Consider the following 25,435-nt stretch of genomic DNA (forward strand, 5'->3'; position numbering starts at 1 on the left):
AAAAAATAGTTGGTCTGAACTTGTGCTGCAGTCTAAACAAGGTCTCAATCTTAACTGAACCCCAAAAGGGCCTGATCGCTAAGATTGGTGAGTGTTTGATTGGCAAACCTTGGGACAACTTACCCTAACAGTATTAAATGTTAGCTGTTAACTTTTCCAAGCTGCTTTCTATTCTTTGTGTTTTTCATCCACTGCTGCTTTGTGTTGTGGAGAGCAGGGAGACAGGAATGGAAACAAGAATAGCTCCAGCTTGGCATTCCTCCTTCGGCTGTGCCTCAGCTTGTATACGAGCAGATCAGTGCAGCTCTGCTAACTATTTCAGCCATGCTGATGGGACAAGGCTAGGCCATGTGGGTGTGCCATCGAGTCATGAGGGGCTGGACTTAGGTGGAGTCATACTGAAATTTGTAAATTTAGGGAGGAGATAAAGGAGGGGTGTGAGGAGAGGAGGAGAGCCCAGTGGAAAAAAGGGAGGGTGGGTTGGAAAAAAAAAAGCGCTGCCGGCTGTAGCTTGACTGAGGATCTCTCTGCCTGGTGTGCCATTTACATCCTAACGCTCATGTGGTCACATCCAGCATCGCTTGGCTTCCCCTGATCACTGGCCTGACTCCAGGAGCTTCAGACAGAACGGACAGATAGCCGAGAAAGACAGGCTCTATGTATGTGTGCTGGAGAGGGATTAGACAGTTTGTAAATAGGAAGTAAAAAAGGAGAGAGCTGCAGAACAGAGTAGAGGAAGACGCAGGTGGGAAGATAAGGAGTGAGAAAGTAATCCAGAAGAAACTGTGGTGAAAAAGGTTGATTACACTTTATAAAATCTACCAACATGGCAGCCGTGGAAGCACTGGAATTTGGAAGTGCCCAGCTGGAGCCTCAAACTCTCACTGAGATCTCTGATGATGAGGTTAACCTTCCACCTTCAGATGATGAAGACAACGCCCTTGCCGCAGCCAAGAAAGAGCTGTCCACAATGGGCACAGAAGGGGACGCCGCCGAGGACAAAGATGATGCCGTTAAAGCTGATCCACAGGTTAACGGGGTCATGGTGCTCTCACTGCTTGACAAGATCATCGGGGCAGTGGATCAGATCCAGCAGACCCAGAGTGGGCTGGAGGCCAGGCAGCAGGAGATGGAGCGTACGGTGACCAGCATCCAAGGCGAGCTCACAAAACTCACCAAGAGCCACAGCACCACGTCCAACAGTGTCAACAAGATGATGGAAAAGGTGCGCAAGGTGAGCGTCAATGTCAAGACAGTGCGAGCCACGCTGGAGAAGCAAGGAGGCCAGATCAAGAAGCTGGAGAACAACGAGGCGGAGCTGCTCAAGAGACGCAACTTCAAAGTCATGATTTATCAGGTGGGAGAGTGTTTGTGTTTCAGTATGGGTTAGTCAGTTTGATGTGTAATAACACAGTGGGAGTGAAACCCTGAGAGAGATGGGTGTGGTTCATGGATGAACCGAATAACCGAGCAGGGTTTTGGTTTGTGAGCCATATCACTGAAAACTCCTACAAAGGTGGTTTAGTCTGGTGAAGATGTTGCTGGGATGCTGAGGGCTTCAGGGAGTGGTTCCACGTCTTACTGGAAGCTGCTTTCACTCTCAGACATACCAGTAAGACTTTTCTCTGGACAGATGATAAGAATGAAAGTCTGACCCTTGAATTACTCTGACTTTACAATGTTGCTCAGAATAATCACTTAAGATGGACAAAAAAATGCAACGATAGTGTTTTTGTTGTATAGACGCGCCCTCGTATTGCATTTCAAACACCACCCTGATCATCCACAGACTTTTAATTTCCTGAAAAACAAAAAAATGATCTTTTAACAGAAACGTTGTGTTTCTGCATGGAAATAAAAGCAGAGAACTGTAATTATTATGTAATTATTACCAGGCTCTGCAAAAGGAGCAAAATGCATGTGGAACTGCATTAGAGTGAAGCGATCAACCGACCAACGACAGCATTAGACTGAGGAGGAGGAGGATGAACAGCAAACAAGAGTTTGTAAATCATGAACCAAATGACTCCAAATCACACTTAATAATTAAAGTATGAGCCAACAGAACTTGTCAACTTGTTGAAACAAATCTAGAGCGATGGGAACAATTACTGCACTCACACTTATTTATCAGAAAACACAGCTTCCTCTCTTTCTCCAATTTATGATACATTTCCTGAGTTCACCCGAGGTCTTATCATTAATGTCCTTTCTACTGGCATTAAGTCATTAGACGAAACAGGGAAGCAGAGATCATGGCTGTGAGTGTGTGTGTGTGTGTGTGTGTGTGTGTGTGAGAGTGTGTGTGTGTGTGTGTGCGTGCTCCACCTGCTCAACACCAAAACTACAGCTAAAATGAATATTCAGCTTCAGTTTGCAGTACAGGTGTCGTCCAGGTATCTCTTCCATAGCATGCTGTATGCAGGACAAAGAGCCGAGCCTACTGGCAGCCCAAGTCAGACGAAATCGGTTCAGAAAGTCATTTCACTCTTTCCTCACTTTTTTGTAAAAAGATGGAAAATACCACGAGCATGGGTCAGGTCCAGTTTAAAGCAGAGGATTGGGGGCAGATGTTTCTTTTAAGAAGACAGGGAGCACGTTTTTTTCTTTGAGGGGAGCTGAGGAGAGCCCTGTTTCTTTTTTTAGCTTGAGAGGCTGCACTGTGATGTGTAATAGCTTGCAGCTTTTTGCACAGTGGCGCGAGAACATTCAGAGTTTCCACCCTTGACTCAGACATCGTGGCTTGGACCCACCTCACTCTCTCTGTTTCCCTCAGTCAAATGAGGGCTCCATCTTAGGCGCTGCAGACTGCCTGACTGCACACGGTCGGACTTTAACTCTGTGCTAACAGACTTACACAATGCTGCTGGCTTCTGTGCCTCGGTGTACGAGTATAAGACTTTTTCAGCAATCAGCAGATGAGCAGGGCAGGACTCTGAGTGAAAAACAAACTTATCTTTTCATCACATATGAAGGAATTCAATGACTGAACTGTTTCTCAATCTGAGAAGATCGTAAATCTACATTTTAATTAGTCCCCGATAAATTGTTGAAGTTGAGGGCTGAAAGCTTCCAAAACAGTCTGTTTGGAATATCAGAGGTTGGGATTTTGCTAACGTTAGCCAAGCGCCCTGCCCCTGTGGCGAGAGAAACTCCCCCTGAAATGCCAATCACCGGCTCCCTCGCTAACTCAAAACACTGGCTTTGGTTACAGTTGCCAACTATGACATAACATCAGATTCATCTTCATTAAAAAAGCAAAGCCACAATGTGTTGTTCTGTTTTCAGTTTTCTCTGCTCCTCTGTTGCCCTTTCAGGGCAGATTCTTTTTAAAAAGCAGACAGTAAACACTTGGCCAACACCCCAGCATGAGACACACACTGATACTTGGAAACATTAACACTGTCAACGTCTTCGTTCAGTCTGAACACAGAGGGCAAACAGATGTGTGACAAATCAGAGGAAAAAAAGTGTCTGAATAATGTTTTGGGCCATCGTGTGAAGAGTGATCCCCGACACGATCCTTCAGGTCTCCTGGTGGAATACCAACACTGTTCACTCAGTGTTTGGATGAAGGTGCTGTCTATCATGCAGATCAAAGATCATAGGAGCTGAGGGCACCGTCATCCTGGAGGTGACCGGACATGTTCTAAACCGTTCTTTATTGTGTATGGGGGGTGGGGGGGCAGTAACTAAACTTAAAGTAGAAGTGCATGGAACCACAAATGGATACATAGAAAACAATCACTCATATGCATATTTTTAAACATCAAATATGCAACATTGTTTCCACTACTTGTAAAGCATTTGGGGAAAATTTAGGATATTGAATCTCAGCTGCAAACGCTGCAGTGTATCAGGCTTCCAGCGCTCACAGGAAAACTAAGCTTATATGGACTGGTTCTACCTGAGCACCCAAAGCGCTTTATACAACTTGCCTCATTCACACAGGCACAGCTAACATCACTGTCACACACTGAGAGATGCATCAGAGAGCAGCTTGGGGTTAGGATCTTGCCCAGGTAGAGATAGTCTGGCATCCCAGGGATCAAACCACCGACCTTCCAGTTAGACCCGCTCTACCTCCTGAGCTATAGCTCATCCTTCATCGCAGCATAACAACATGTAAAAGTCTACATACTGATGGCTGTTCAGAAATATGTGCTGACGTGATTTCTGTGGGTTACCAGCATTAAGGTGACACATGGAACATGCACCACATTTAAGCATCATCACGAGCTTTACACGATGCTGCTGTTCAAAACAATATACACAAAAGCAACATCTCATTTCACACATGCGGTCCAGTGCAAGCTAACAGCCATGCGGCATAAGCAGTACACAGTATACTAACACCATTAGTATTCACTTAAATGGCTTTACTGCATCTGCAGTGCTAAGAATATATTTTCACAGCTTGGATTGCTTCACGTGCTGTGTTGAAATGTTATTACAAAATCAGAACGTAGTGGTCTAACCCTGAGGCTCTGAGTGTATTTGCAGCCTAGAAACACACAGTTTTCTGATGTGTCTCAGGTATTTCCCACTTTTCAGTCAGACTTGGGCTTGTGCTGCTGGTACCCTGAGGAAAGGCCCTGGCCTGGTACTCTGCTGATAATAAAAGCACAGTTGCTGTTACAGGGGCCGGCTCACACAGTGAGGAAACAGCACGAGGGCTTTGTAGTGAAGCACAGGGGGCTGAATCTGTGCTGTAGTCTGATGCTGTCCCTGCTAGGCCTCCCTCACAAGCTGAGATTGATATAAATGATGATTTCATCATGAGTGAAGGCTGCCATTGACTTCAGGTGTCATGTATAGTTTAATATATATGTAAATGCACCCTGGAAGACTAATAATCACAGAGGATATCAAGATTGTGTCTTTCCTGGGTTTTATGACCTCAGTCATATTACATTATATTTCAATTTACAACCAGTGATTACAGCCAATCGAAAGTAATGCCACACCATGCTGCTGGCATGTGTGATGAGCTACGATACAATGTGTAGGTGGAAACTGTGAGCACATGAATCACCTGCCTCCCTGTTAGCATGAGCAGCAGCTCTCCTCCTCCGGTGTGTGTTTGTGTCAGCCTGTGTGCGTTTGGCTCATTGAGCTGCTTGTCCAGCAAGCCCGAGATTTACTCTCTTACATCTGTGTTCAGTTCCTTGACAGCTGAGGCCATACGCTGCCAGAGAGCTTACTGCACTCAGTGAGGATCTGGCCTGGAATGTGATACTCTACACCACAGTAGCGTGTGAGAGCGCTGAAATGCAAGGTGCACTGATATGTGTAACTTTAAAGAGTTTACACGCAGTGAAAATGATCACCTTGCGTCTTGCATTGTTTTGGTTTCCTGGCTCGTATCTTTAAACTCAGCCATCAGGTTTCGGATGCAGCTGACCACAGGAAACATCAGCACAGCTCACAGCTCTACTCTCCCACCATCACCAAAGTACACAGCACGTTCTTCTTAGTCCGGATCACTTCTTGTTACGTTTCACATCACTCTGAGTACTCCTTCAACAAAGTCTTTCTACAAGCTCCTCTCATCACTCCAACTCTGCTCTGCTCTCTTAGGATTGACTCCCAGGGCTTACTTGAGCTTTAATCATTAGTCAGATTTGTCTATTTTTTCTGATTTGGCAACTTAAAGTAACCACAGGCAGCAAAACTCTGGTGACTTTAAACTTTTCTCAAACTCGGCAGCCAGTGAGAATAGAAGTTTATTGACATGTGAGCTGGTAGTAGGAGTATTAGATGGAACCAGAGCCTGGAATATCTGCTACTGACAGCGACACAGTGATGTGCAGTGTGGACGCAGCTTTAGCTTTTATTATCTTGTTGCTGCAGATGTCCATGCTGTCACACTTAAACACACCATCAGCTCCACTGACCTACAAAAAATAACTCGACAGCAAATCAGTAGCTAAAAAAATGTGCACCCACTGCTTACTGATTACTTTGCCTTGCTAATAGCCGGTTCTTGTGTGAAGTTTAACTTTTGCAGTTTTTTAAAAGCTCAGTCAGACATCTGTCATGTTCAGGTCGTGGTGCGAGGTGCTGAGTGAGAAGCTTGTTTCCATTGTTGAACATCGCACTCATCTGTGTACTGAGCAGAACCATGAACACCTTTAAGGACAGACTGTTTTATAAAGTTCAGTGTGATGATGTTTAGTTTATACCTGAACACATGTGGCTCTTTGACCTGAAGCCAGCTAGTGGCAGTATATGATAACCAGGACAATGCCTGCTGGTGTTTTCTATCCCTGCACTTTAAGTCTAAGTCTGCTACACCAACAATAAAGACTGTGGGCCCAGTGCAGCAGGTTGGCCTGAGGGGCTTCATTCCAGCACTGTAAGGAGGGTGGAATGATAAATAGCATGTCAAGAAGAGGAGGTGTGCATCCATACCTCCTCTTCTTGAGGGAGTGAATGGGTGTGTTACGATGAAGAGCAGGGATCATATTTAAACAGCTGATTCATTGCACAGGCATCCCCAACTCTCCATTCTAACCTCCACTCCTCCTGATGTGGAACCAGTCACGGCCCCATTCCTCCACCTCCCTAGCTCCTCCAGCCACCCTCACTTCACCCTGCGTCACACCTCATTCCAACTCTCTTACTTTTTCTATTTCTCTCACTTCTGTCACTCAGATCAGTTCCTCTGATGAATAAAGCGCTCGTATTTAGTCCTAAAGATTCAAAGCTAATCATGGGAATGACAAATGATTCTGAAATGCTACACGTGGAGGTTTTAACATGACTACGATCTCTAGCTTCATTTAAACTCCAGTCTAAAGGTTCTAGTCTGTAAACTAAATCAAGAAGCACCACTGTGGGTTTTTATTTAGGATATTAATAAATGCAGTTTATACAAAGTAGCTCTCCAGGTGTTTAAAGAGTATGTATGTGTTTGACTGTGGGTGGGTGTTGCAAGGATGGAGCCTTATGGCATGTGCCATTGTGTCATTGTGTGTCTGTGTGTGTGTGTGTGTGTGTGTCTGTGTGTCTGTGTGTCTGTGTGTGTGTGTGTGTGTGTGTGTGTGTGTGTGTCTGTGTGTCTGTGTGTCTGTGTGTGTGTCTGTGTGTCTGTGTGTGTGTGTGTGTGTGTGTGTGTGTGTGTGTGTCTGTGTGTCTGTGTGTGTGTGTGTGTGTGTGTGTCTGTGTGTCTTTGTGTGTGTGTGTGTGTGTGTGTGTCTGTGTGTCTGTGTGTGTGTGTGTGTGTGTGTGTGTGTGTGTGTGTGTGTGTGTGTGTGTGTGTCTGTGTGTGTGTGTGTGTGTGTGTCTGTGTGTGTGTGTGCCTAATGTGCTAAAAACTGCAGCCCTTTAATGTAAATGTAAAAGGTCAGGCTTCAAAACTACAAACTGTCTGACTTTAGAACAAACTTTAAGGTATATTTGAGCCTGCTACACGATTTAGTTTGACCTCTGTCCACATCTGTGGCTGTGGATACTTTCCATTTTATAACAACTCTAAGGGAGAGGGCTTTTAATAACTACACCTGGATCGTGGTTATGTTCAGAATTAGGACTGTGGCTGTTTTGACTCCCAGGTGTGATGCCACAGGTAACTGTAGCTGATAACTATTGGTCAGTGCTCTGTTAATCGGGTTCACTCACCCGGACCTCTTGACAGTGTTTGTGCTGCTGGTGCCCTAACCAAAGACGGAAGCACACGCAGGGACAGATAATCTGGTTGAATAAAATGGAATTATATGATTTTAGGCTTTGATATTCATAAATCAAGGAGCGAGCAGACAAACATGAATGAAATATGTTGGGCTCAGGTCTCCTGCTCCTGTCTCAGTGTCCTGTTTGCTGTTTTTAGCCTTTCTGGTAATAAAATGAGCATCCTCAAAGTCGAACGGTTTTCAGAATGAAGTCAGTTGGTCTCTGTGCAATGATGTATTTAACATAGCTTTTTAATGGAAGTCCATGCATACAATAAGATGCTTAGATCAGCTAAATCCCTGACTTTAGCAGATTTAATACCACAGCGCCGTACGTCTGCTCCTTGTGATCTGTGGAAAGAACATCGCACAAACAATCTGTCAGAACACATTTTGCTCATCCTCAACCTGAACTTTTCAGCTCTACTCTGCGTTTACAATTTGAAACACCTGTTTCTGCCATACTCAACATTTCAGTCAGGCATGTTTACAACTACCATGCTACTACGTGGATTACAGCATCAGTCAGACGTTATTCTGAAAGTTTTGCTTTAACCAGGCCTGCAGCACTGTAAAGTAAAAGTCTGAGCCTGGGAGACTCTCGGCTCTGTTTTGCATGTAAATTCATCAAGTGAACCCATTCTTCTCACTCAGGTCGGTCCAGGTCCATATATGGACATGTGAGCCTCAGTGTTCCCTGCTCATTTTACAGGCTGGATCGTGTGTAACATTGTTTCAGCTGCACCAATGTTTTCAGGCTTTGGCACAGTAGGAGTGGCAGGAATGGGAATATGGAGCACAGTCCAGTCCCTGTGTAGGGGACATTATTGACTAACATGATAGGACAGGAAAGAGGGGATGAGGGTGAGAGCAGAGGAGACAGAATGGGAGAGCGATCTAAAAATAGCAACTATCACATACTTGTTTGATTGTGAGAAGGAAAAGGCCTTTAGGAGATGTTGTTCCTGTTTGTGTCTGAGACTGTGGCGTACTTGTTCAGATTTGGTTTCTGCCTGATTCTGAATGAGCCTTACACAAATAACATCATCCAATATTACAGTATAAATCATGAACTACATGCATAATTACCTGTCTTATTGTAGTGCTTTAGATATTTCAATTTAATAAACTTCTTTGTTATTCTTTCAGCTATTTTAGAGCGGCTTGCTGTGTAAAGTCTGGCTCTGAGTCATTCTAGTATTTCTTTTTTCACTAACATTTACTTTCCCATATAAGCAAACTGGATTCTTAGCTGTTTTCACTTGGATCAAGTTTACTTGCAAATAGGTATGTGTTCAACAAAACTTTGCCAGTTATTTATATTGAAAGACAAGCTGATTGTCTTGTTGATGCTCCATGTATTTTATTTACTTGTAGGCTGAAAGCCTTCAGCTGATCCCAGACGTCGCAGTGTGAGTACCACAAACAGGGATCATATTTGTACCACATTAGCTTCTCTTCATGGCTTCCTATTAAATCCTGAATAGAATTTAAAATCGTTCTTCCTACATATAAAGTCCTGAAGTCCAAGGACTCAAGTCAGTGCTCTCCTGACACAGAGCTGCTGACTGTTAAATAGAGACTGTTTTACCTGCCGAGGGAATTCAGCACTATTATCATCATAGCCATGTGCATCCCCCCAGCATAAACACAGAGGAGCCCCTGAGTGCTCTTTATCAGACCATCACTGACACACACACACACACACACACACACACACACACACACACACACACACACACACACACACACACACACACACACACACACACACACCATCTGTCTGTGATGCTAATACCTGCACATAGGCAATAGAAGCCTTACAGCACTGCTTTGAATGCACTGGGACATGTTCAGAGCTTCCACTGATAATCAGCACACTAATGTGGACAAGTAGTATTGCAATGATATTTGCTGACATCCAGAAATGCACAGAAGACCACTGTGTCATGAATAACATCTGGACTAGCGCCAATGAGAAACCATGGAGAAGGAGGTCGGTGAAAAGCTAAAGGTACAGAATGCTGTCTGTTGATTACAGTTCAGGGTTTAACACAATAGTGCCCAGCAGACTGTTCACACAGCTCAGGGATCTGGGACTCAACAGCCATCTGTGTGCGTGGGTGTTGGACTTCCTCACCGGCAGAACTCAGGTGGTGAGGGTGGGTAGGTGCATCTCCGACAGCATCACCATCAACACAGGAGCACCACAGGGATGTGTCCTCTCGCCACTGCTCTACTCCCTCTACACTTCAGACTGTGTGGCCACCCATGGCTCCAACACCATTGTGAAGTTTGCTGACGACACAGTGGTGTTGGGCGCCATCTCCAACAAATTTCCCACGTGTGGGACTAATAAAGGTTATCTTATCTTATCTTAACAACGATGAGGCGGCCTACATGGATGAAGTGAAGAATCTGGCATCATGGTGCCAGGATAACCACCTCCAGCTGAACGTCAGGAAGACCACGGAGCTGGTGGTGGACTTCAGAAGGAGTCAGCACAGAGACTACAAGCCCATTATCATCAATGGAGCTCCAGTGGAGAGGGTGCAGTCCTTCAAGTATCTCAGTGTCCACATCTCCTCAGACCTGATGTGGTCTGCCCACATTCAGGTCCACACCAAAAAGGCTAGGCAGCGCCTGTACCACCTACGACAACTGAGGAAGTTCAGGGTCTCTCCAAAGATCCTCAGGACTTTCTATACAGGCGCTGTGGAGAGCATCCTCACACAGAACATCCTGGTTTGGGAACAGCTGTGTTAAGGACCAAAAAGCTCTCCAGAGAGTGATCCATACAGCAGAATGCTGCTGCAGGTTTGCTCTCCCCCCCGCTTCAGGACACCTACACCAGGAGATGCCGGACTAGAGCAGCGCAGATACTGAAGGACCCGTCCCATCCTGGCAACAAACTGTTCCAACTTCTGCAATCCGGTAGAAGGTTCCACATCATCCGGGCAAGGACAGAGAGACTCAAGAGGAGCTTCTATCCTCAAGCCATCCGGGCCCTAAGTGACTGAGACAGGACTCTCTTCTAGACACTCTAAACCCACCGGCACAAAGTACATTTCAAATTCTTTTAATTTTAAATATGTTCATATTGTCTATTTTGTAAAATGTTCATATTGTCTATTCTTATTTAATTCACTTAATGTACAGAATTCACCTGCTTGCTGCATACATGCTACTACTGCACATTCACCTAATGTAATATATAATATATAATGTTCTTCCTCTCTCCCCCCTTTTGCACAAGTCGAGGAGCGTGTCAGGTTACATTTCACTGCGTGTTATACTTGTACAACTATGCATGTGACGAATAAAGAATCTTGAATCTTGAGTCTTGACTCTTGAATCCCTGAACGGGTATGACTCCATCAAACTACTGACCAAAAACCATGATAAAGATGCACAAAGGTCAACCATGGCAAGTACCTGCAGAAGGAGTGACAGGTGCTGAGAAGCCAGTTGAGTGGTAGGAATAAGAGCCAAACCATCAAGAAATACAGAGTGTATATACTGGTTTGTATGCATGGATGGTCAGGCATCAGATACCCAGCTGAAATAATAAGCTGGCCACAGGAGGCAATGGAAAGAGGGAGGGGGAGGGTTAATGAGTGCCAGAGCCACAATCCAGAATGAAACATGGAGCATTCCCAAATAATCAAGATTATGGACTCCTGAGATAAGCTGCTCCAATGATGCCTTAGACTGAAGACGGACAGTTACGATGAGGAACAGGAGAAGGAACCATCATGGATGACCAAGGCCTCACACAGCATGTTCCACTGACCAGTGAGGAAGGGGCTGAAAGGAGGCTCTGATCATGGCAGCACAACAACAGGAGCTAAGCACCAGCTCCATAGAGACGGTAGTCTAACAGTTTATCTCTGCCTATAATGCAACAGTGCAACAACTGAACTTTTGAAAAAGGTGCAAAATTGACTTAACCTTAAAATCTAGGAGAAATTATGTAAGTATGCAAGATCTCTGTCTAAATAAATAAATCTGGGTAAATTCCTAGATGATTAAAAATGTAACTATTTTTCTGGTAATACCTCAAATGAGTAAAGAAAATCAACAACCTATTTATGCAAGATAATTCATTATTTTATTGGGGGGGTTGTATTGGTTGGGTCTGATTATTGGGGGGGTCATAACCCCCCTAACCCCCCTGGAAATTACGCCCCTGCTTTAAGTGCACAGATAACTGGCATCAGTTTAAATTTGCTTGCCCACTCAACCTCATTCACACATCATGATTATGCATTTAAAAAAGGGACTCTATCACTGACAAACCCTTCAGTGTTTGGTCATTTCACAAATTCCGTCATATTTTTCAGCCGGATCTGCCCCAGTACTGGTCACTTGACATCAATAGAGTAATTGTCTTACTCTTAATTATTTGTATTTCAAAGTAGAAATGTTTCCACATGAGTCAGATGCCAGTGACTCACAGTGAAAAGCTGCGGTTTTTGAAAACATTAGTTTGTTCCTCATATGATCCACTCTGTCATATGATTCCAGGTTTGAAGACTCTCATGGCCAGTTACATTAGTGGCCCTGAACAGAAGAACATTTGTGATAAGTCACAGAGTCATCAACCTCTGTTATGACTTCAGTGTTGCTCTCGCTTTTTCACACCTTACATTGACCAAAGTAAGCTCTATTGCCATTAGACTGCAAAGTGTCTTACTTATTCTTCAGAGTACTTTTGTATGAAACTGCAGCTTTAACTTTAGAAAATAATAGATTTTTGGAAGCTTTGAGAGCATGAATGTTGCTTAGGAGTCACGTAAAGTCTTCATGTGACATGACAGTTTTGACCATCTGTTAACAGACGTCCAGGCAGGTGAAGCAAAGGTCTTGAAACCTCCTGGTAAGTTGACCCTGAAGTTTTTGTCTCATTACAGAGTTGGAACCTGGCTCCATGGTGAGACAAATCCATTGCCTTTAAATCAGCGGGAGCCTTTCTGTGTTCTCCCTGTGAATGGCCAGTCAAACTGGGAAAGTGTAATGCCTGTCCCAGTTCCATTCCATGCAGGGACCAGGACTCCTATCCTCCATATAGCTTGAAAAATTAATTTTTCTATACTCCATGAATGTCTGCATCAAATGTACAAAAAAGTTGGACAATTTAGACCAAACCATGTTGCTATTACTACCAAAGTTATTTTTAAAAAGCAAGCCTCAAAGCAAAGTCACCCATAGACACATTCCCAGTATACACACCTGCTGTTAGCGGGGGTTCAGTTATTTTCATTAACGGGGTAATCAAGGATTTAGTTTGTTCCACTGCAGCAAGAAGAAGAACCAGAGCCAGTTTGTTCCACTACAGCATGGTATGGTCTGAGATAGACATGGGTGCTGAACTTGACAGAGCTTTTATTTGTTTTGTCGCTCCAGCTCATGGCGTCTGGACATTTTATATTTTAGTTTTTGAATGAATGGCTAAACATTTATGATTAACCGTTTGAATTTGAAGTGTAAGGTAGCTATACTGTGTTTGCAGGAGAGAGAGGAAGGGAAGCAAGGCCAGGAGCATTGCAGATATATTCAAAGGGTTCTACCATGGTGTAGAAATGGAGCAGGGGTAATCTTGAAGGAAGAGTGTGGAGTTGAAGAGAGTGTCAGACAACTTAGAAGACGGAGAGGAGTTCTTGAGAAAGTTGGAGGAAGTGGCAGAGAGTTTACCCAGGGTGTAGACAGTGGTGATTAGAGCAGACTTCAATGGACATGTAGGTGAAAGGAACAGATGTGAGGAGGTGTGTTTGAAGGAGAGCAATTCAGAAGGACAAATGGTGGTAGACTTTGCTAAAAGCATGGAAATGGCTGTGGTGAACATGTACTTCAAGAAGAGGGCGCACAGACGGTGTTTCTGAGTGAAGAGAGTGTTTAGAGAGGATGGAAGGAATACTCTGAGGAGCTGAATGTAGAAAAAGACTCAGAGAAGGACAGTTAGTGAATCGAGAAGTGCAGAGGATTAACAAGGAGGAAGTGATGGCAGCTATCAGTGTAGACCAGAGTAAGCACTGCAAACAGATGCCACGAGACAGTCGCTGTATATTCACTGCTTAGTGACTTTACTGTCCAGGGTGATGAAGCAAATGAAACAAATATGGTTACCACGATGAAAGGGTCAGTCACCATCAGTCATCTTTTTTTTTTAGCTTTAAACCTGATCCACAGTGACCGACTGTCTATTCTACCTTACAACAGGTGACACATTGGTGTGTTGAAACAGATAAGGCTATATCTCACCTAGAGTTTGGCGTCCATGTTTATAACAGAGTGGAGTCTGAAAGCCTACAGCGGGCAGGAAGGGTCAAATGAAAAATCGTGGGAAGTATTTTCCAACATTTTTGGAGCTTGACTCATACCAAACAATAAAGCCAGGATGTGAAGTCATTAACAGTAATGACCAGTTGGTCGTACACCTCAGAAAACCAGTGGCCACCCTCAGCTGTGACTGTGCTCTTCTGTAGCCGGAGCAACAGCAGAGCACAGTCACAGCTGAGGTCAGTTGTTCTGCAGCTCCTCTCCTTACACACCAACCTCCTCATTGTTTTTGGAAACAGTAACACAGGGTGACCATGGAAACGACCGCTATCATCTCTGTCTGTCCAAGTGTGGGGAAATGTACACAGAGAGGCTGCCAAGCTCCAGATACTTGCCCCTTTCTTTTTACCGGGCTCGAGCCGGGGCTTGTGATTAGAAGCTCATCGCGTAAAAATGAAACATTTCTGAGTGGAAGGCTTATCTCAAGCTTTGCGTAAAGTACACAAACTTTTGAAAATTACAGTTAGATTCATTGTATCCATTTGGAAGCCATCAGTCACAGGAGGAATTATGGTTTACTCATCACACTGGATTGTGTGTTTCTCTGGGGTTACCTTCATACGCTGATATGTGCTTCTGCATGAAAGTACATGATCAGAATACTCACAAACCAAAGCATGCCATGAAAACAACCTCCAGTGATAGTCCACAATGGCAAGCTGTGTCTTGCAGTAAGAGTGAGAACAGCACCAGGCTGCCTCACACACACATGTCTGCAGCCTTGGAAACACCTCAAGAAAACTTTATTGGTTCATTTATGCAACTTTACAAAGCTCAGCTAAACAGACGAGAGCTTTACGGAAACTGTCGGGCTCTGAAGTCACACATAGGCTTAGAGACGCACTGTGGGCCTTTAAGAACTGTACAAAATGACATAAAAGAGACACATCTGACCAAAGCAGCAAATGGCTTATTATTTCAAAACCAGACAAGCGCATTAAACAAGTACAGAAATATGCTCACATTTCATAATTATACTTGAAGGTGGCTTTCATGCAATTCTAATCATTTCATTTATTAAAATAATGAATTGAATTGTATTTGTTAAGGAGCTGTGAGGTGAAGAGCCTACAGGGAAAATCCTGAACATCTGCAAACCCAACATGAGCAGCACAAACAGAACCGCTCGTTATGACTAAACTTGCAGAACGTTTTAGTTTATAGCATTTTTAAAATCATCATCATCATCATCATATCCAGTACATGACGGTGCATGAAACAAGCACTTATGTATCAGGAGTCTCTATTAATAACTACATGGTAACGACCAGCTGAGTATGATGGTGAGAGACGCCAGAGATTTGATCACTGTCTTTGTTCTCTGCTGCACTTAGTCTATAGGAAGACAAGACTTCAGTGATCTGGGCGATATTCACAATAAAGCTGAATGCTAGCAGGACGTTATGTGTTCAAAGTATGTGAACAACCTATATGAGAACAAAGCAGATTTAAGACAAGTGCAGTGGACACCGCAGCATTGTAAGAAGGCACCAGACAAAAAGAAAAACCAAACAAAGCACAGCTATTACACTTAATGTTCACTTAAACCACATTCAGCTACATTTACCTTTCAGCACAGTCCTTTACCTGCCTTACATCTGCACTTACAAACTGTTTATTTGATCTAATATCAACATGTGACTGATGAAAAGCCAATATACTTGCCAAAGACTGTGAAAATTAATCAGAAATAGAATAACTTGGCCAACAACTGGCACACAATATTTGTTCAGTTGCTCTGGAGCTGTTATGCCAATCTGACTCATTGCACAGTGATCCCCGTCTGACCATGTGGTACCTCAGGGAGGTACTACACTTTGGAAAGGACAGAGAGAAAGAAAAGAAAAGAAAAATGAAAAGAGGGAATTTGGAAAAGAAGGCTGGCGCTGCGCTCCAGTGCAACTCTAGGCCTGGTGACTCATCCCTCTTTCTTCTCCCTCAGGGACCTGCGGCATGCCTTCACTTTATATAGCAATCTGTATTTCTCTCTCTTTGGTCCCATGTCTCTGATTAAAGGGGATGAGTGGAAAACAGGAGGAGGAGTTTTATGCTCTTTCTGAACATCACTTTTTCCCATGGCATTCAATAAGAAATACACACACACACACACACACACACACACACAGTCTAACAGGGTGTTCATTAACATTAGACTGATGTGTGCATATTGTTACATTCAATAGAAAACAATATCAAGCGGTTCATGTAAACCATCTGTTACAGCATGTTAACTTAAAAATAACACCTCACTCTTTTATAAATGATGAACGCTGATTTATAAATAATGTGTTATGAAACTGCAAATATTTGATGTCTCGTGTTAAATGAGCTTTGAGCTGAGTGCACAGAAACATTTCTCCTGCAGAGAAAATAAATGTTAAAAGTCATTCACTGTTGCCATGTCAGTGCAAATCGTTTGAGGTGTGTGGGAAGGTGTCTGCTTGTATGGAGACAGTCTGTATAAACTGATCCTCCTGTTATCTGAGTTGCTATTTTCCTGAGGACTGATAGGTCACAGGTGCTGGTTCTGTATAAGTTGATCTCTTTTCTTGAACATCTCATCCTCCAGAGCAGGTTAGTACTACAGTAGAAGTTACCATGAAACAACTGAACATTTTTGTAACCTCAAAACATGAACTAACTCACAAGGCTGAGGCTGCTGGTCCTGCTGCACAGGACTATGCACTGAGTTTTAAGCACTGCATTAAAGCTCCACAGTGGTCCATGACTGTTTCCATGCAGTGGCTTAGACTTGGTCAAACCTATTGTGAGTATAGCCACAGATGACATGAGGTTAACGTTTCAATTCTCGACTTTAGAAGGTTGACAAAAATCATTTCTGTTTAATGGCTCCTCTTAAACATGTGATCTGAAAAAGTAGCAAGACAAAATGTATATTTCCATGACAGTTGGCTTGTGAGTTGTTCTTTAAATGTCAGTCCCCCAGAAAACACTCAGACACACACAGTGTCCTCGCTTGCTTCTCAGCCTGCCCTCAGTTACTCTTTGCATCAGCAGTTGTATCACGAGGATTCCCCTTTTTCCTGGATTTACTGGAAAATCCCCTGAATGTGTGTGTGTGTGTGTGTAATGGAATGTGGACTCCTAGAGCTTAGTACAGTAGAGTATGCATGCTGCTCACACAGGTACACACACACACACACACACTTTTCCACAGCAGCAGGGGAACTCTCGGTGGTTAGAGTTTAAACAGGAAAACAGAAACAGAGAAGGGTGTGTTATTGCCGGATTCCTCTCGCTCCCTCTGCATCAGCCTGATGAGTGGTTGCTGTGTGAGAGTGGAAAGCTTCCATGGTGTGCTCCTACCCCGCCCCCCACCACACACACACACACAAATTACGGCTCCTGACTAGTAAACATTGTTTTGCTTTTATCTGGAAACATTATAGTTCCAGTCAGCCTCGTCCCTGTTACCATGGAAACACAACTTCAATTAAGCACTTTGGTGGTGAAACTGGAAATCCAGAATGATTTTTGCTTGTAGGTTTGTTGTCATCGCAAACTACGACGCAACGATAGTGACATGAAGTGCACATGCACATATTTAGCTCCAAGGATATAATGTTGTAACTGTATCCAGTCTGCAGCAGGAAGCTCACACACACACTTGGCAGATACTTGGCTGAGGTAGCTGTTCGGGCATTGTTATTGCTGCCATGGCTACCATGGACCCCGCTGGCTACACCCAGAAAACCCAACAATTTTTGGGATTTAACACTGTGTCCTAGAAAAAGGAAATCAGATCAGTTAAAGTCAAATGGAAAAGCATGACAAAGGAAAATGATTGACCAAAGAGCTGCACTGAGATGGACCGTGGCACAGGAGTCATCGTGCACACTCATCATGAAACAAAAACACTGAGTTCTGCTGACAGCACAGAGCATTAGCCAGCTGATCTCAGCAGCACACACACACACACACACACACACACACACACACACACACACACACACACACACACACACACACACACACACACACACACACATGTGTGTATTTATATCCTTGTGGGGACATTTCATTGACACAATGCTTTCCCTAGCCCCTTACCCTAACCCTAACCATCAAAAATGAATGCCTAACCCTGACCCTTACCCTAAACCTAACCATAACCTAATTGTAACCCTGACACTAAAACCACATTTTGAGGCTCAAAAATGCCTTCAAACTCGTGGGGACCGGGATTTTGGTCCCCACAAGGGCTGTTTGTCCCCACAAGTATAGTAAACTACCAATTTTTGGTCCCCATGAAGATGTTAATACCCGTCCACACACACACACACACACACACATTGACAGGGTTAGTGAGAACTGTGGGCCTCTCATACTTTTTGGTTATCTCTTGACTTCATTGTAAAGTGTTAGTTTCATCTTACATAAAGGCATAACAAGAGATAAAGAGCAAAGAGTGCAGCCTCATAAATATAAAACCAATCACAAGATAAGACCCACTACTTCAGGAGACACACACACACACACACACACACACACACACACACGTTTTGGAACAAACGTCTCAACTCCCATTTTGTAATTTAACTAGATGTGGAAATTATCATCTTGTGCATGTTCATGTTTTGCAATGTTAAAGGCAAAGTGTGGTCTGTGTGGTCTTAGTGCAGCCACACACACACACACACACACACACACACACACACACACACACACACACACACACACACTGAGAGATTGCCAATCCTTACGTACCTCATTGGTCTATTTTCCGTGACTCTGAGTGTGCTTTCCTGTCTTTGGCACAGCATCCTCACGGAGAACAATGTCCCATTAAATTAGCAGAGTCAGGAAGTCAACACACCAAGGTGACTGCCTGAACTTCCTCCTACGCTCTTTCCATGTACTTTAGACACACACACACGCACACACACGCACACATCTTAACCAAACTGATAGACTGACTTTGGGCTCCTTAAAGATAAGACAATCATCTACATCTCATTTTAAACAGAACACTAAGTTTGTGCCACACCTATTTTTATATTCTCTATATTCCATCCATGCATCCACTTTCTTGTACTTATCTAAAACTAAAACGACTCTGTGATTCTCTGTGGTCTGAGACAACATCATGAGAAGCCTTTCAGTGATCACCATGTGACAGAAAACAAAGCAACCAGTGAGCAAAGAAGTCGCTTCAGTCTCCAGATCCTCCAAAACTCTGTTTTCCAGTTTTCTGAAATATTTATTTTGGATAACAGAAATATTTTCATAGTATACAAAACTGGTGTGTGAACTGTCCATCGCAAAAAAGTATTTAAGTCAACATTATAATCTTATTGAAGTAGCTCAATAGCACACAGGTTGTATATTCAAATATATTTAAGGTACAATTTTTAATGACACTTTTTCAGGGCAGCACGGTGGCACGGTGGTTAGCACTGTTGCCGCACAGCAAGAAGGTCCTGAGTTCAATCCCACCATCAGGCCGGGGTCTTTCTGTGTGGAGTTTGCATGTTCTCCCCGTGTTTGTGTGGGTTCCCTCTGGGTACTCCGGCTTCCTCCCACCGTCCAAAGACATGCAGTTTGGGGGGATAGGTTAATTGATAATCCAAATTGCCCATAGGTGGGAGTGAATGTTTGTCTGTCCCTGTGTGTTAGCCCTGCAACGGACTGGTGACCTGTCCAGGGTGTACCCCGCCTCTCGCCCTATGACAGTGGGATAGGCTCCCGTGCCCCTGAAAAGGATAGGCGAATGCATGGATGGATTTTCAAATCATATACGAGATGTCATTGCCTTATAATTATTGATGTGTATATCTCTTTCATGTTTCAGCCGTTGATAATTGTCATTACTTGTATATCGCTCTGTGCAGTTAGATCTACAATGAATTTGCAGAACAAAAAGTAACAAAATCTTTCGAAGAATTTGTTTGTACAAATTAGTGCCGCTGTTCTGTGATCGCTCAGACGGTGTCCTAGCCAAAGCAAAATAGCTTCTCTGCTGGCTGAAAGGATCCTAATGTTTATTTGTACATCATTTCCTTAGGGGATTTTAAAGTATCCTGATTCTGATACATAAAATATGTAAAAATGTCATTATAAAGATATGTGGAATGACACTTTTTTACTTAAGCACCTATCTGTGCTGTCTCTTGATGTATGTGATGAATATGGGTGCAAACGGCAAAAGAAGCATGTTGGTTTGTATAAAACAAAAGACCATCCTGGAATTTGGAATACCAAATCTACTGTTTACTGGGACATGCAAATTATTTCTGGAATAATAAATGGTGTGGTGTGTTGTCATTGGAAGGAAACTGTGGAGAGATCCAGGCTCGAGGTTTAACCTTGCTTAAGTGATTTTCAGCACCCACTGCATTGTCCTTGACTTCAATATAAGACGCAATGAATTGTAACTAGGCAGGTATTTTCCAGCACCCCCGCCCGGCAGGAAAGCCAAAATCCCTCATCTAAGGTCAAGTTTACCCAAGATACTGCAGCACAATACCTCAATAAAACCACGAGAACAGAACACAATGGACGCAGACCCCCCCTCCTCTACATGCTCACACTTAGCTCTCAGTGCTACCTTCCAGCTAAGACTTTGATGCTATCATCTTCCTGCTGACCAGATGGTTTTCCACGACTCTTAGAATCATCCCATGTGTGCAATTACTCGTTTCATACGACAGCAGAAAAGCATCTCCACTTTCCACACCTGACCATCCCCCATCCCTGCTAGTCCTTTGTCCCGGCCCCACCGAGTTCCTGTTTTGACAATAAAGGCGGTGTAAGGGGAGACAAACACACAATACATACAGCAAGTACTACATTCAGTACACGAGGTAAATGTCTGGAGCCCAGTTGGATTCAAAGTTGCCGTGATGGAAAGAGGAAGACCCCCGCCCTCTCTTCCATCCCTGCATTTGCAGGCCAGAGCGCTGAATTTATGAGGTGGAGAAAAGAGAAAGATAGGCTCCCTTGGCTGGAATGTTATTGAGAAAGGGAAGATATGGTGGGTGGAAGATGGAACAGAGAGGGGAATGAATGAATATGGAGGCGAGCGTGAAGTGTTTCTATACAGGAATGCTTTTCAGGGCGGGCCAGGGTCAGGCGAGGCAGGTCACACATACAAAATATTCCAAACAAGTAAAGTTCGGAAACTGCAAAGCTCACTAGATGCAGAGTGATAGGACCGCTATTCCAGAATGTTGCCTACAGACAGTGTGCTAGAAGTCATGAGGTAATAAAAACCACAATGGTTCATCTCATAAGCAAATGAGTGCTGTGGTAGACGAGCTCAATATCAGAATGCAGAAATAATAATCCCACTACCTCTCTCCTGCTGTGACTGCTCCCGTCTCTGCAGGACGATGATACAGAGTTTCCAGGTTAACACGATATGACAGAGAGAGCATGCAGCAGCCTGCAGAGACAAACATGGTTAAACCACAAAACTTTAAATGTCCCGGAGCTCTCTCCTCCCCTCCGCATGTGTGTTAAGCACATCTTAATGATGTCAGCAGAAGGGTCAGAGTAGCTTTGTGCTCACACTGTAATTATGTTGTTTGCCCCTTTTGTCACAGCTGACATCCCACACAAACGTTTTCCTTTCATTCCTCTGAGACAGCTTCATGTCTTTACTCAGAAACCTCTCTGTTTATGACGGCCTCTAATGGCTGCACTGTGTGGAAAACCTGAACAAGTGAGTCATACGGCTCGGCTTGGTTAGCCTGTGAGTACTTGCACACATCGACAGAAAGAGGAACAATGCACAAACACACATAACTCATTTCATGATAGCAGAGACATACCATTCCTTTTACCAATCCTCCTATCCTAAAGCTAAAATCTGAATTGTGACTTCACCACATTAGCTTTACTAATCAGTCTTTTTATCCTATATGAATCTGGATACACCAACCAGCAGAACCACAACGCTGCTCTGGACTGTGATATGTAACAAGACACACTATCAGCTTTAAAATGTGATAATATGTCAGTAATGTGTTAAGCTACGTCAACAAAACCTCTATCAGAAGAAATAATGTCACTATTTATGCTCTTTTCTCCACAGGATGAAGTGAAAGTTCCCTCGAAACTCAGCATTTCAAAATCCATGAAGGTTTCCGAGTCTGTGTCAGGAAGCAGAGGAGGCAGTCTGCTCGAGCTCAAAGAAGCTGTGGAAGAGCCCGGAGAAGAGGGAGGAGAAGGAGAAAAGGCAGACAAGCCTCACGTGGACCTCTCATCGGACGAAGAGGGTTTGGAGATCGAGGAGGCCATCGAGGAGACTCGTGCCGAACGCATCAAGCGCAGCAGCCTGCAGCGTGTACAAACCCTGAAAACTGTTTTCTCAAAGGAGAAGATGGATAAGACCAGAGCAAAGACCAAAGAGAACCTGGAGAAGACCAGACAAAAAACCAAGGAGAACCTTGAGAAGACAAAGCAGAAGACAAAGGAGAACCTGGAAAAGACAAGGCAAAGAACCAAGGAGAATTTAGAAAAGACCAAGCAGAAGACCAAGGAAAACCTGGAGAAGACCCGCCACAACATTGAGAAGAAGATGGGAAAACTCGGGACACGCATGAGCGTCAACCCTGAGCGCAAACAGAAGATGAAGACATCCAGCGACAAGATGAAGAAAGCCTTCACACCAGACCATGTGGTTTATGCCCGGTCCAAGACCGCTGTGTACAAAGTGCCCCCCTTCACCTTCCACGTCAAAAAAATTCGCGAGGGTGCTGTTGAAGTGGTTCAAGGCACTGAGATGGTCGAGGTGTCACAAGATCCCGAGCCCTTCAGTGAAGTGGACGCGGAGGCTGAGGAAGGAGCGGTGGAGGTGGAGATGGAAATGATGAATGGAGGTGGTGATGAGGAAGAGGCTGATGAGGACGAAGAGGAGGACAGCCACGATGCTTTGCAGGAGCACGAGGAGAGAGACAGAGATAGCGATTAAAGATATAAAACAGATGCTAACAAAATCATCAGCCCCAGAGATCTAAAAAAGATTAAGATACCACAGAAAATTATGAGGCTAATTACAACCTGGGTATTATTATTATTATTATTATTTTGATTTTGGCCATTATTCCTGCCAATTAAGACAACATTGTGTTCACAAAAATGCTTTCTGGGAACATGTAATTCTCAGATTATCAGACAGGTGGTGCCCAAGACAAGAATTCAGCCCAAAGAAAGTGAGCACTCAAACAGATTGTATCATTCTCTGCAGCAAAACAGAACAATTGTAAACACAACTAAACTAAACATTGTAAGTCAGAGCTTTTCCAGGAGGCTGGTGATGTCTTTAACTGACCTTTGGCTCTGTTTCCATCTCACCTGCATGTCTGCCTGCTTCAAAGCTCCACTGGCCCTGATTGTTGCAGTGCAGTCACAGGGCTCATTCCACGCAGCTGCACTCACAGTCAGAGTCAGTCTTTGTGTTAGGATTTTTAAAAGTAGCACCTGAGAACAGAGAGAAAACCCTGGAGCTATAACCATGAAGAGTGCTAACACATTTGGCTTTTCAGCTCTATAAGGTGATCATCTACAGAGGCCCCTCCCCCAAAAGGTCCCAGCTCTTTTTTATGGACCACATGCTAAAGGCTGCGCTGTTATTAAGACTACAACAAGTTATATTTTTTCCTTTATTTGATTACATATTATGGCTTAAGAATCACTATCCAAAGGAATATGTGACATTCCTCTCAGATTTCCAAAGGTGGAGTGTAAATGATCATGAGCAAAGATGAGGAGAAAGGAAAGAAGATGAAACGTTTGTTGTGAGCAGGGCTGAATTATTCTCAGAAAGTGCCCCTTTTTCCTTTTCTCAGTCTGACTCACAGCTAGAGAAGGGTTTGTTTAAAGGATGTCGCAGATTCCCGACTGATAAATGATAAATTCACAGAGTAAATATTCACGCTTATCCAGAAATATCAAGTATCACACATGCTATGCTATTCCTTCCACCTTCTCTACTTACTAATGTTATAGTATTCTGCTTAATTTACTCTTTACTTAGAAGCACAATGATGTCTGTTATCAAGTTATTGTTGAGTATTTGTATGTGATCACATTTTATATCAGGCTAATGTTCTTACTGCTGACAGACTATAGTAGACTCGCTGTGTCTTTGTTGTTTTTACAGAACATTGTACGGCCATTTCTCCCAAAGAACAACCGTTATGAAAATGAAGGTAGTTAGGTCCTTTACATTTCTCTCAGTGATCTTTTCCTGTGTTGAAAAAAGTCTTCTGTCATTTTTCATTGTTTTTTTTTTTTATTCAAAAGACCGTCTGATATGAGTTGGGTAAAGAAGCTGCCACAAGGACCAATGCATCCTCAGCTTTTACAATCACTGCGTGCTCTCTGGAGCTTTTATCCTAGTATGTGACTGCTGCAGCCTGACACTGACCCCTAGTGCCCGGTCATTTCAACATATTTTCCTCTACATGTGCGTTCACCAATAAAACCAACAGCTCTTTTTAAAAGTCAAGAATTTATGTTGATTTGCGTTTGAATGTTCTGCTCTGACTGCATCTCTGGAGCCCATTATCATATATTTCTACAGGTGTTCTGTGGTAAGGGCAGGGGGCGTGGCCGGAAGCCAGAAGGCTACAAATACATGACAAATGATTCTAAGAGAGCTTCACGTAACTGTTCCCAAAGGTTTCTGCAGTGTTTGTATTGTCAAAGCTTAGTTCCCCGAGTCGTCACCATTTCGTGTTCATCTTTGTATATAATGTGAATCACAGCCAGTGCGCTGCTGTCTGCTGCCTGCGCTTCTTCCACATTTACTTTTTATGTCAAACAATTGTGATGTTTGCACAGCTTGCAACAAATGACATTTATATGTAAGGACGGCTGAAATATTTTAGCATTGTCGATGTACAGCTGAGACCTTTGGTGATTTGATGCTCAAACCACTAAAAGGGGGAAACAATGCCATGTCTGTGAGAGCAGTAACAACATGCAGCTGCACTGAAGCCTGTGCCAATGGAACAAATGTTCTTTACACTTAACCGTTTCCTTGCTTTTGTTTCCTTTGTAATGTTACTTTGCTTAACCACTAATGATTTCATTAAAATGCTATTTGGTTCACAGCTTCTTTGTCTTTATTGAACAGTTTCTGCTGCTCTTGTATTTAAAAGCGACTAAAACATTGATGTGATATTACAGAATTTGAAATGCAAGGGCACCATCATTTATTCATGTTCACAGTGAGTTCTGATTGCACGATCACACACCTGTGTGTGAAAACTTTGCACAATAAATTAGGACATTTGTTTGGTCAGTGATTTCTTTGTTGGGAGAGGCTTCTTGGCTTACGTCTCATTCAGCCTGTTAATTTCTCCTTAAATGGCTCCTCATTGAAGGGAAAATGCATTCGTGAGTTGAGCAGCAGAGGTGAGTATGTGGGTTGTGCCTATGAAAAACTAACTTGC

At 43.5% G+C, this 25,435-nt stretch overlaps 1 protein-coding gene across 1 annotated transcript; it reads left to right on the forward strand.

The window, feature by feature from the left end:
• Nucleotides 1–484: 484 nt before the first annotated feature.
• LOC134632918 (caveolae-associated protein 1-like) lies at nucleotides 485–25,093 on the forward strand. The gene is made up of 2 exons (XM_063481796.1): nucleotides 485–1,357; nucleotides 22,069–25,093. The coding sequence occupies exons 1-2, from the start codon at nucleotides 827–829 to the stop codon at nucleotides 22,945–22,947; spliced, it is 1,410 nt and encodes a 469-aa protein (XP_063337866.1). The 5' UTR covers nucleotides 485–826; the 3' UTR covers nucleotides 22,948–25,093.
• The last annotated feature ends 342 nt before the right edge of the window (nucleotides 25,094–25,435 follow it).

Source organism: Pelmatolapia mariae, linkage group LG8 (genome assembly GCF_036321145.2).
Source record: "Pelmatolapia mariae isolate MD_Pm_ZW linkage group LG8, Pm_UMD_F_2, whole genome shotgun sequence".
NCBI lineage: Eukaryota > Metazoa > Chordata > Actinopteri > Cichliformes > Cichlidae > Pelmatolapia > Pelmatolapia mariae.

Bases quoted from the DNA above. Each gene is read 5' to 3' on its own strand.
- LOC134632918 (XM_063481796.1), top strand. From the start codon at position 827: ATGGCAGCCGTGGAAGCACTGGAATTTGGAAGTGCCCAGCTGGAGCCT. The intron at 1,358-22,068 runs GTGGGAGAGTGT...TTTTCTCCACAG, and splicing joins TCAAAGTCATGATTTATCAG to GATGAAGTGAAAGTTCCCTC.